The sequence below is a fragment of the Schistocerca serialis genome, chromosome 8 (assembly GCF_023864345.2).
Source record: "Schistocerca serialis cubense isolate TAMUIC-IGC-003099 chromosome 8, iqSchSeri2.2, whole genome shotgun sequence".
Lineage (NCBI taxonomy): Eukaryota > Metazoa > Arthropoda > Insecta > Orthoptera > Acrididae > Schistocerca > Schistocerca serialis.
Genome location: NC_064645.1, coordinates 510,269,089 through 510,282,378, shown reverse-complemented (window position 1 = coordinate 510,282,378; position 13,290 = coordinate 510,269,089). Strand labels below are relative to the sequence as shown.

Here is a 13,290-nt window from a genome sequence, read left to right as displayed (position 1 = left end):
AGTATATTTTTCCAATGAATACCGGTTTATCATCTGCATTTCTTCTTGGTGTAGAAATCTTAATGACCAGTAGTGTACGTTGGGCGTTACCCTTGAACCTATGCTCAGTTGGAAAAAGCATGTGCGCGATGTTAAACGGAAGGTGCAGCAACGACTTGGCGCACTCCTGCAAGGAGCATCCGCCTTGCCAGTCGACTGTGGCTTCACACTCTCTCGGGCTTGTGTCCGCCCAATCATGGATATTATGCACATGAGGCAAGGGGCTCTGCAGCTAACTACCAGCTACGCTCTATCTAGCAGATGTAAGACGACGCCCTACGGAGTATACTTCAAGTACCCTACGGTTTCTAGCCCAACCCCTGCACGATGCAACACAAGAAATGGAAGTCCCTGCTGGCTTCCAAAATCACGCCTGCAGGACATGTGAAAAGACAACGGAATCCCCTTCCCCGCTCATCCGCCGCCTTGGCGGAAGACATGACGACAGAGACCACTTTCGACAGCTCATGGCCTTACTTGACACATAGTAAGGCACACTACAAATATATAAGAAACTATCAGAATCGATTGCGGTAATGAAACCAACCTTTACCTAGGTTTCAGCCCAAATAATTGAGCCTTCTTCAAAAGATATACCTGAATCTATAATTTGTCTAAGAGGGCATGGCCTAGAAATAAAACTAAAACGGCCAGAGTAGGCGTAGCCACATTTAAAAAATGCGGTACATAAGTACTAAGTCAACACCAAGACTTGACTTAAGCTCTGGCGTGAGCCTCGTCTCCATGGACGCCGTGCGGTGGGCCTCGGGAACTCACGTGGAACCAAGCAGGACCAGATAACACGCTGCGAATCAACATGACGGGGAACATTGCGAATGTCTGACTGAGACCATGGCTGTCAAAGATAAAAGACCAAGGCAGTTATATCTTAAAAGAAATAACTTATAGAAAGGTTGAAAATCTTAAACATAAAGCCTCTGCACCAGGTTATGACTAAAGTGTAACAAACAGTGCCTGGATTTATATAAGTTCGCCGCGTGGGATTAGCCGAGCGGTCTAAGGCGCTGCAGGCATGGACTGTGCGGCTGATTCCGGCGGAGGTTCGAGTCCTCCCTCGGGCATGGGTGCGTGTGTTTGTCCTTAGGGTAATTTAGGTTAAGTAGTGTGTAAGCTTAGGGACTGATGACCTTAGCAGTTAAGTCCCATAAGATTTCACACACATTTTTTTATGTAAGTTCGAACACACTACCCCTACTTACACTATTAGGATATACCGGCCCTTTCACAACGAAAGCTGCATAACGCACCCATCGTTATTAATGAAAGATGACATAGGACATAAAAACAGCGAAACTGTAGTATGTAAACGGCATAATGCAATAATCTCGGTTAACCTGTACACATATCGTCTAGTAGGTGTTTTTATCAGGTGTAGATATATTTCGTATTGCTGACACGCACTGAATGAAGAATATTATCAAGATTATTTTTTTATCTTATTACTACAGATAACGCGTGAGTGAACGAACAACGCCACTTGATCGCCGTGTAATAGCTAATAACCAGCATACGTCAAATTATGTTTTATGTGCAAAAGGTATGGTAGTTGTATGAACGGTCGTGCAACGCCCTTTCATCGCCCTTATAGTCCATCGACCGACAGAGGTCAATTTCACTACGCGCTACAAAAGAGAATTATGCCTCTTATATTAAAGGCTATTATTTAATAGATATATGATATGATAAAACGTCCTTGACCCGAAAAGACACACAGGAAAATTTTATGGACACTTGACGTGGGAAAACGGCATGTTCTTCACAGGGAACAATTAAAAAGAAAAAAAAGATAGCTACTAATATGCCCATGTGCATGCCATAAATGGACAAGGATGAAGTCGTCTCTGGATTGCAACTACAAATAAATATAAACGGAATTAAATCCCGAAAGGCCGAGGCGGACCAGCTAAACTTCATCTTGTCACCTGAGGCTCCATTTCATCGCTCGTGGGCTAGTAACCACTTATATGCCAGGTGTACAGGCTAACCGAGATTATTGCATTATGGCGTTTCGCTGTTCTATGTCCTATGTCATGTTTCATTAATAACGATGGGCGCGTTATGCAGCATTCGTTGTGAAAGGGCCGATATATTCTAATAGTGTAAGTCGGGGTAGTGTGCTCGAACTTATGTAAATCCAGACACAGTTTGTTACATTTTAGTCGTAACCTGGTGCAGAGGCTTTATGTTTAAGATTTTCAACCTTTCTATAAGTTATTTGTTTTAAGATATAATTGCGTTGGTCTTTTATCTTTGACAGTCATGGTCTCAGTCAGACATTGGCGATGTTCCCTGCCATGTTGATTCGCAGCGCGTTGTCTAGTCCTGCTTAGTTCCACGTGAGTTCCCGAGGCCCACCGCATGGCGTCCATGGAGACGAGGCGCACGCCAGAGCTTACGTTACGTCTTGGTGTTGACTTAGTACTTATGTACCGCATTTTTTAAATGTGGCTACGCCTACTCTGGCTGTTTTAGTTTTATTTCTAGACCATGCCCTCTTAGACAAATTATAGATTCAGGTATATCTTTTGAAGAAGGCTCAATTATTTGGGCTGAAACCTAGGGAAATGTTGGTCTCATTACCGCAATCGAGGCTGATAGTTTCTTATATATTAGATTATCACGATTGCAGACTGTGCTGCAATGTTGAAATTACAAAAACATTACTAAGACCCTACTGTCCAATGTTACTACCACTCACAGGACGACACACCAGTACACTGAAGAAATAAATGAACTGTAATTCACACTACTGTTGCAGTAAACACTGCCAAACATCACATCCTTCACCCCCCCTCCCTCCCCCCCCCCCCCCCCCCCCCCCCCCCCAGAAAGAGAAGATAGCGGATCGTTCGGTGGCCAGTCATACGCCGGACTCCAGACCGACCATGAATCCTCCCTACTCTACTTTAGGGACTCAACGCTTGCCACTGCAGCTGCTGCCCGGCGGACATTGCTTTCTCGCCCTCGTCGTGAACTCCAGCCGCTGGACGTCCATACGTCCATCAGAGGCTTCTGAGGGCTCCACTTACCTGGACCTGCGACTTGACTGCTCACGAGCTCACAGCCTTGTGAGACTGTGTCGTTACTCATCCACGACACCTCCCTACCCATCGCCCACGATAATGGCTGTAGACTTCGTCATGATAAGCATCTGCTATGCATTGTGTGCTACATCACCTATACTGACTGCCATAGTTTTCGTATCCCGGCTGCCTGAATAAAAAGAGCTTGCCCCATTGAGCGGGCGAGCTAAACACTGGTACGCCAGCCGGCTCTCATGTTATTATTCTACCCGGTATGAGACGGTGGGAAGGCGTGGACGCCCTACTTGCAGGGAGCCATTGATTTGAATGCATAACTGAGGAAAGGTGGTAGAAGTCGGGACACAAATAAAATGTTTAGAAACTAACAGAAAGAGATTCCCAGAATGAAATTTTCACTCTGCAGCGGAAAGTGCGGTGATATGGAATTTCCTGGAAGGTTAAAACTGTATGCTGGACCCAGACTCGAACGCGGGACCTTTGCACTTCGCGGGAAATTGATCTGCCAACCTAGCTACCCAAGCATGACTCGCGAAGCGTCCTCAGCTTAAAATCTGCGAGTACCTCGTCTCCTACCTTTGCGAGTACCTCGTCTCCTACCTTCCAAACTTCACAGAAGCTCTCTTGCGAACCGTGCAAAACTATTATTCCTGGAAGAAAGGATGTTGCAAAGACATGGTTTAGCCACAGCTTGGGGAATGCTTGGGTAGCTAAGTTGGTAGAGCACTTGCCCGAAAAAGAAAAGGTCCAGAGTTCGAGTCTAGGTCCGGCACACAGTTTTAACCTTCCAGAAAGTTTCATATGTGCGAACACTTCGCTGCAGAGTGAAAATTTCATTGTGGAAACATCCCCCAGGCTGTTGCTAAGCAAGGCTCCCCTATACCCTTTTTTCCAGGAATGCTAGCTCTGCAAGCTTCGCAAGAGAGCTTCTGTGAAGTTTGGAAGATAGGAGACGAGGTACTGACAGAACTGAAGCTGTCGAGACGGGTCGTGAGTAGTGCTTGGGTAGCTCAGTTGGTAGAGTACTTGCCCGCGAAAGGCAAAGGTCCCAAGTTCGGGTCTCGGTCGGGCACACAGTTTTAACTTTCAAGGAAGATTCACAAAGATGTATGTTCTGAAATTACCAAAGAACAACGCACTGTTGACTGAAGACACCCTCCACTGCCATAGATACACTCACAAGACAGCCTGCACTGCCATAGACACAGTCACAGAATGACATACAGAGAGAGCGTTGACCTGTAACTAAGCAAGTACGCAAACAGTTCGGAGTGGGAATACTGAACCAAGAGAATTAGGTTTCGGCAACAGAAAGGGGGTGGTAGATTTCACTGAACCTTACCGCATGGCTGACGCTGATGCCCTTCCGCAGCAACGCGAAATACTCGCGATCGCCAAACGACCGAAACGGCGATCGGTTCGGGGTATCATTACTAGACTGTGTTCGAAGTAACGAACCGTTAAACTTTTCCGCAGCACGACGGAGCGTATCTATCGACAAGGCACAGTCGCGGGCGAGACGGCAGCTGGTGGCGTTCCAAGAAGATGTTGCAGAATGGGCCGGAGCGGCGATGCTCAGGATTTAGTTAGCTGGTCGGCACCTCACACTTGTGTGCCTAAGTCTGAAAAAAGTAGTTCTGGTGCCAACTTGCTAGATGGTCAAGCCGCTACCTGTCGCCTGCTGGGCCATTGAACCCGTCGCTTCCTTTTTGCACCAGAGGTTTCCTAAACTGGCGCAGTCTCGCCCGTTGGGACAGCGGGCTTTTCTGTATCCGTGCGCGCTTCAAGACCATGAAGACCCTCCGTTGGAACTTGAATCTTTTTGACTGCCGCCACCATACTGACCAATTTATTAATTCCCCTCAGAATAACAGCATCCGAAGCCTGTTTACAAATTTTACTTCCCCTGTACATATGGAATTATTATTACAGAATTTCTTTCGTTTCTCTAATTATTTATGTGTCTTAATTCGCGATTGAATCATTGAATACTTTGAAATAAAATTGATATGCAAACTGTGGGTACAGCAGTTGTTTGTTGCTCAGCAAAAGATTCCGAATTTTTCACATAATTTCATATTCATTAATGACTTCTCGACTCATCCTTTGTTTCCGGGCTTGCGCGGCCGCCCAAGCGCTCGTCACAGCACGTCACGTGAGTTCGTAACCCGATGTGTTGTAACAGTCAAAGACTAACGTTTCAGTAGTATTCAAGTCGTGTGGACATTCGTTCCCAGAGACTGCAGTGAGTTGTGTTCACAGTCAACAAACAAACAGTTGTTATTGCTACATGTGTATATTAATTCTAGCCGGTTGTACTAATCAGTAACGAGTTGAACTAGGAGGAAGAAATATTTGGAGTTTAAAAATGTTCAAATGTGTGTGAAATCTTATGGGACTTAACTGCTAAGGTCATCAGTCCCTAAGCTTACACACTACTTAACCTAAATTATCCTAAGAACAAACACACACACCCATGCCCGAGGGGGGACTCGATCCTCCGTCGGGACCAGCCGCACAGTCCATGACTGCAGCGTCTGAGACCGCTCGGCTAATCCCGCGCGGCTGGAGTTTAATATTCCATCGTCTACGACGTGCTTTAGTGACAGAGCACGAAGCTCGGGATACGTAAGGATGGGGAGAAAAATCGACCATATCCTTTACAAAGGAACCATCCCGGCATTTGCCTGGGGGCGACTGAGGGAAATGACGGGAAACCTAAATCTGGATATCCAGACGGAGATCTGAAACGTCGTCCTCCCGAAAGCGAATCCAGTATGCTAATTACTGCACTATCTCGCTCGGTGAAATCTTTCCTGATGACATGGCGGTTACTTCATTTTCAGAAAAAAAAAATCACGTCGGAAAGATTTTCAGTGAAGTGCATAATTTATAATGAGACGGGACAATCAACAGTAGTCTGAATGCAAAAAAGTTTGTAGTTACAGTAAATAGTTTTGCTTTATTTTTCTTGAACAGTTAAGTACACATTCTAAGTGCTGGAGCACTCGTTGCTCCAGGAATGCTTTGATAATATGTACATGTAAAAGTGTGTGTATGTATGTACGTTCAACATCTCCTTCTAAATCACTGGATTGATTTCAACCAACCTTGGTACAAATATCACTTACTGTTTGGAAAGAGTACTTTCCAAGTACTTACTACCGGGTTCGTAGCAGAGGTACATGGAGCGACTAGCAGACAGGCTGTACTCGTAAAATTGTCGGCTCTCCAGATGTGTATTCCATTCACACTGGTTCTCGAAACGAGAGTTCTCGATTCTACCCATCACCATGTTTGGTAGAACGCAAGCATCACGTGGAATGGACGAGTACGAGGAGTGCGTGGGGAATAAGAAGCTTATCCTTCTGCTAAGTGTTGTGATAACAATGTGATTTAGGCCGTATCGGGTATTATCAGGTCTCCATAATAACAGTCTGCATGCCCACCCGAACAAATAACTTATTCGTCGGTACGTACCACCAAGTCAGACAAGTATCTAGCAGCTGAGGGGTACCGTTACCAAATTTTATGCGTGTAGAATAAAGGTGGCCGACAGCAAACGCACTCACTGGCACAGCGAGAATTTTTCACTCTTCTCTGAAGAGGCTTGATCTTGGTCCCAGGTAATTTCTTTACATCGAGAACCTTCGTCTTTTTCTTGAGATCTTCTTATCCATATTTTCGCAATTTCCTCTGAGCTAGTGTCATGTTGTCTAATCTTTGCATGCGCACACAGATTTCGAACTGATTTCGAATATGTGCAAGCGTTCAACGTATTGTTATTGACATTTTCGTCGTAACTGTGTAAAATGTTCGTACTTTCAGTTCCCAGTGCCACCTCACGATGCAGCTCTTCATCGATCCCTCATTTCCATCATTCCTGCTGCACCATCTTCCACGCACAGTGCGCACTAGAAACAGTGCTAGATCTGTATGGTCCTCCCAACCACCCACGCATGTAATCTTAATTATAATGCTAGTATAGTCATTGTTTATTGAAGCTAATAACGTAATCTCTTAAATATAATTGCTACACAATTACCGATAATGTAAACAACAAACAACGCTGGTTGATTGGTCGCATGCAGCGCCGCAATCTGCAGATGAGCTGGACCGTTAATTTGATGTGTGAGTTAATTTTTTGCAGTAATTAATAACTGGCAGTAATTTGTGCTGTGATACGCTAACGAAGAAAAGAGCGAGCAGACACATTAGCTGACGCCCAGGCCAAACCTCTAAGGATAGAAGCTTGAAATTTGCAGGGGGTTTTGATCTTACACTATTCCCGTCGTTTAAGAAATGATTTTTAGAAATTCCACCCCTATAAGGGAGAAGCAGGAGATGAAACGCTTTATTGAAACTATGTTGCTACTGCGGCAATTATGAAGCTAGAATTATGAAAACTGATGTTTGTTTTCTCAGTAAAAAATAAAAAATACGTGTTTCAGTATTTTTGGAAATTCAACCACTAAGCGGGTAAAATAGTGGGTGAAATCTTTTTTGAAAATAAATAATTATGAAGTAATAATTAAAATATTTTGAAAGCTACATCTATGAAAACTGGTATCTCATTTTTTGGTTAGAAATAAAAAATACGTGCTTCAGTGTTTTTGGAAATTCAATTGCTAAGAGGGTGCAGTAGAGGACGAAAAATTTTCGCAAATTATTTCGTTATATTAAGAAATTCTTAAACCTACATCTATAAAACTGGTATTTCACTTCTCGGTTCGAAATAAAAAGATTTGATGAGGCATGAAAGTTTCTACGGAAATATTACCACAAGAACGCAAAAGGCATGATAACAAAAACCTTGGCCACCAACTACCAGAATCACTTTTTCATCAGAAGTATATTCGCTAAAGACTATGGTCCCTATGGCCATCATTAGCATGAAAACCTTAGAATATTTGCAATTTGTCAACAACTTAAAAATTCGATTAACGGAAAAAAACAAAAAAATTTCTGCAGACCACACAGTTCACGAAAGCAAAACAGTGGGCGCTAAGCTGGTTACGTAGAATTCTTCAGAATTTAGTACATCAGTACAATTATCACTCCACTTACAGTGACGGACATGGAAATCGTTACTTCATGAGGCGATAGTCCTAAATTTATTAAACTTTGCGGAGATATATATTACAAAATTAATATTAAATGATTACACTTCTTTCCGTTTGGAACCGATATCCATCAACATCAGTGTGAGGTATGATGCCATAGGGAAATAATACACTATTATATTCGTTGTGGCATGGAAGCTAATTTCTTGCCATTCCAGAAACACACATGGTGTCCGTTCATGAAAATTGAGAGCTGAGGATTGGTGGGAAAGTATACGTCTTCCCTTTGTACGGCTGATATGTTCTATGCCTGACAAATCAGGGGTCCTGGTAGTCAGGGATCCGTAGTCTCCTCATCGTGCTTGTAGTGTAAACTGCAGTGTGAGGTCTTGTATTAACGATGTCGAGCAACAATATCTGTAGCTGTTTTACTTCTTGCTTCGTTTCATTTTCATTGTAACTCAGACAATGGGGGTCACCCAATTAATTTTGGGTGTTCTTTTGTTAGGTCGTACTGCCGCACCATTATAGAAATGGTTGAAAATTGGTGTTTATTTCGTTCAGTCATATGTACTAGTTCATCAGTTCAAGAGTTTCACAATGTGATCAAAAGTACCCGGACACCTGGCTGAAAATGTCTTACAAGTTCGTGGCGTCCTCCATCGGTAACACTAGAATTCAATATAGTGTTGGCACCCCATTAGCCTTGGTGACAGCTTGCACTCTCGCAGGCGTTTCTTGGGGAATGGCAGCCCATTCCTCACAGATTGCTGCACTGAGGAGAGGTATCGATGTCGCTCGGTGAGGCCTGGCACGAAGTCGGCGTTCCAAAACGTCCCAAAGGTGTTCCATAGGATTCACGTCAGGACTCTGTGCAGCCAGGCCATTACAGGAGTGTTATTGTCGTGTAACCAATCCGCCACAGGCCGTGCATTACGAACAGGTGCTCGATCGTGGAGAAAGATGCAGCCGCCATCCCCGCATTGCTCTTCAACCGTGGGAAACAAGAAGGTACTTAAAAAATCAATGTAGGCCTTTTCTGTGATAGTTGCACGCAAAACAAAAAGGGGTGCAAGCCCCCTCCATGAAAAACACAACCATACCATAACACCACTGCCTCCGAATTTTACTGTTGGCACTACACTTGCTGGCAGATGACATTCACCGGGCATTCACCATACCCACCCCTGCCATCGGATCGCCACACTGTGTACCGCGATTCGTCACTCCACACAACGTTTTCCAGTGTTCAGTCGTTCAATGTTTACGCTTCTTCGGCATTTACTAGTGTGATGTGTGGCTTATGAGCAGCCGCCCGACCATGAAATACAAGTTTTCTCATCTCCCGCCCAACTGTCATAGTACTTGCAGTAGATCCTGATGCAGTTTGGAATTCCTGTGTGATAGTCTGGATAAATGTCTACCTGCTACACATTACGATCCTCTTCAACAGTCGGCGGTCTCTGTAATTCAACAGACGAGGTCGGCCTGTACGCTTTTGTGCTGTACGTGTCCTTTCATGTTTCCACTTCACTATCACATTTGGAAACAGTGGACCTAAGGATGTTTAGGAGTGTGGAAATCTCGCGTACAGACGTATGACACAAGTGACACCTAATCAGCTGACCACGTTCCAAGTCTGTGAGTTCCGCGGAGCGTCTCATTCTCGTCTTTCACGATGTCTAATGATTACTGAGGTCTCTGATATGGAGTACCTGGCAGTAGGTAGCAGCACAATGCACCTAACGTAAAAAAATGTATGTTTTGGGGGATATCCGGATACTTTTGATGACATAGTGTATGTGATCAGAGGAAGCAGGATTCTCAGGGTGATTAATAATTATTATTTATTACTTCAACACTGACTAAACTGCAGAACTGGACCTGACCGATAAACTTCTCTACATATTCCAACCCCGAGGGAAAACCGATTTACTATCAATAAAGGCATTACAATCTCCACCCCATCTTGAGTTCATTCCTATCCTAATCTTCTCCATACGGTAAGAGGTAAGTGTATGAATTTTTTCCAGGATGAATTACGAATATCCATGGTCGTAGCCAAGCGTTCATACTAAAGTGGCACATGCAAATATCCGAGACACGGCAGAAGAGTAATTTGGTGTGGATATTGGAAATCGGTGTTTCATTGTATTTCTTAATGTCAAAATATGACACTTGTATGGCTGCTTTAGAGAAAGTAAAAAAGAAGAGAGGGAGAGGGAGAGGGAGAGAGAGAGAGAGAGAGAGAGAGAGAGAGAGAGAGAATGGTTCAAATGGCTCTGAGCACTATGGGACTTAACTGCTGAGCTCATCAGTCCCATAGAACTTAGAACTACTTAAACCTAACTGACCTAAGAACATCACACACATCCATGCGCGAGGCAGGATTCGAACCTGCGCCGTAGCAGTCGCGCGATTCCAGACTGTAGCGCCTAGAACCGCTCGTCCACACCGGCAGAGAGAGAGAGAGAGAGAGAGAGAGAGAGAGAGAGAGAGAGAGAGAAAGAGAGAGAGAGCCTGGGAAGTTAGGAAACAAGGAGAAGAAAGAAGGTGAAGATAAATGAGAGAGGACACTTACGTGAACGTTGTGACCACCTGGTTCATTCGCAGGTCCAGCAGCTTGAGGCTGTCATCCCGCGTACAGGCCAGCAGGTACTTGCCATCTGCAGAGGAAAACAAAAACAGAACTCCAGTTATGAGGAGAACTTAGAACTTAATAGCAGCTACGATTCTGAAACTTAGGCTTCCTCGTATTACTGTGTCCAACTACACTGGTGGACAAAACTAAGGAAATCCTGGAGAGATATATATGAAAATAGGTGTGGATGTAGTTTACTGTGGGACAGTCATTTGTACAAAACAACAATTCAAACGCCATTGATGTCCGCGGCTCGTGGCCTAGTGGCTAGCGTTGCTGCCTCTGGATCATGGGGTCCCAGGCTCGGTTCTCGGCCGGGTGGGGATTTTCTCTGCCCGGGGACTGTGTGTTACTGGCGTTCTCATTTCACCACCACCACCACCACCACCACCACCACCACCATCATCATCATCATCATCATTCGTGACAGTAGCTAGATTGAATTGTGTAAGAAATTGGACTGAGAAAAAGTTGGGACTTTGCACGGGCACTGATGACTGCTATTGAGCGCCCCACAAACCAAACATCATCATCATCATCATCATCAAACGCCACTGATTAGCATAAGTAATGGCCATGAGTCCAATGTGGTCTAAATCAAAGGTTCCAAAATGGCTGTGAAAACTTTACTAGTACGGTTTGTGGTCACCTGGGGCAGACAAACAGCATGCAGTGAACATATTGTTGACAAGTGAGTTCAGGAGTGTCTCCTCCACAGCGGTTTTTAACTCAACAATGGTTCTGGGTGGGAGGGAGGGATAGCGTGTTGCAACTTCCCTCCCAAGATCATCCCAATCACTTTCAATAGGATTCAGATGTAGTGATTAACGCGGCCCAAGCCATGTGGTGATCATCCTCGCTTTGCAGACATTCATTAACCGTTTGGGCCCTGTGTGGTCTTGCGTTGGCGTCCATAAACATGAAATGAGGGCCAACAGCACCTCTGAAAGGTTGAACATAGGGCTCTATGCTCTCCTGTCTGTACCTCTGGGCATTCACGGAACCAGTGTCAAACACACGGAGTGGTGCGCGGGTATCGTGCGTGATCCCTGCCCAACTCAGCAGTACACCTTCACCAACATATATGACCCTTTCCCTGGTGTTTCGGGGATGGTATTGTGTCCTATGTTCGCTCCATATGAAGACCCGCGGAGAATCGGATTGTAGACTGAAGCCGGATTCATCCGTGGAGACAACATTAGCCCACTGACTTTGTGTCCATTGTCTATGTTGTGTGTACCATTGCAAACGCTCCGTTTTAACGGAAGGGGTGAGTGAGATGCACACGGCTACTGTGCTGGCACACAGTCCTGTCTCACGGACCCTTCTGGCAACTGTCCAGTAGCAGCAACGAAGCCACCAGAGAACTGTGCGGCTACAGACGTACTCTGGGTCTTAATTTCTATCTCACAATACTTTTATGTTCTCACTCTAAAATATGTATCACATGCATCTATAAACTTTGAGAAGGTTCATATATTACTATCAGTCCAAATATGACAGTCAGTCTGTTCTTTCCACAGGCTGAAGTAAAAAAAAATTTTTTCTTCAAAATTTCTTGAAACGTTAATTTATTTTTTTGTTTTCGTAGCAGGTGGCACAAATTTCCTTTTAGCAACTGCGCCATCATACTGTAGACTAAATATAGGGATGTATAACATTTGAAATTACCGTTAACTCAGGGTACCATGAGGTGCGTATTTCGTGACGGCCGCTAGCGCCTGCCTGACAGCTGCAGTGCAGGATAGGCAGAGGAGAAGCTGTACATAGGCCTGCAAGCTGCCCGGACCTCACCCCATAAGACTTCTCTCTTCGGGGCCACATGAAAGCCGAAATGTACTCTGCCCTTGTTGACTCAGAGAAGGAACTGGTTGCCAGAATTCTTGCAGCAGCCACACAAATACAGAACAATAAAGCAACTGGAAATATTTAATAACATGTTATTCTCAATCTCCTGCACACTCAGTACTCCAAGAACATGCGTTTCCGACACTGGGTTGCGTTGCGAAGTAGGTTTGTTTTTGTCTCCATAATTATCCCTATTAGCTTGGGCGCTGGATTTTTGAACGACCTTTATATGGAATAGGGTCTGTGAGGACTGCAGACCACAGCTCAAAAAAAATTTAAAATATTACACAGAAGGAAGACTGATGCCCTAATAAGCTACCTGTATATTATTTAACGACTGATCGTGGCACTCGGTTCCAGCTGCAGGTGGCCTATCTAACGGCTTCCAGGGGCAGCAGAAATTTACTTTCAGTATTTCGCACAACCACTGACCGAATTTAAAAATTTAAAATGGGTCCTAATCTACTCTTTAAGACGAATAATTTCACGTTAAAGTTCTAACACAGAAGGAATTACAGTTAGAAACTGTGTATGTGTCTCGAGGCAGCGTAACTCACTGCGCGCGAATACACAGACTATATTCATCCAGTAATCGAGAATGAGTGCACTTAGCGACTTCCAACAGTTTTACACGTCT

At 44.5% G+C, this 13,290-nt stretch overlaps 1 protein-coding gene across 1 annotated transcript in view; it reads right to left on the bottom strand.

Annotated features, from left to right (window-relative positions):
• Positions 1–13,290, bottom strand: part of LOC126416605 (autophagy-related protein 16-1-like) — a 135,476-nt gene that overhangs the window by 26,662 nt on the left and 95,524 nt on the right. The window contains exon 3 of the mRNA XM_050084359.1: positions 10,746–10,830. Within this exon, the coding sequence (XP_049940316.1) occupies positions 10,746–10,830 (85 nt within the window). The remainder of the gene's footprint in view (positions 1–10,745; positions 10,831–13,290) is intronic.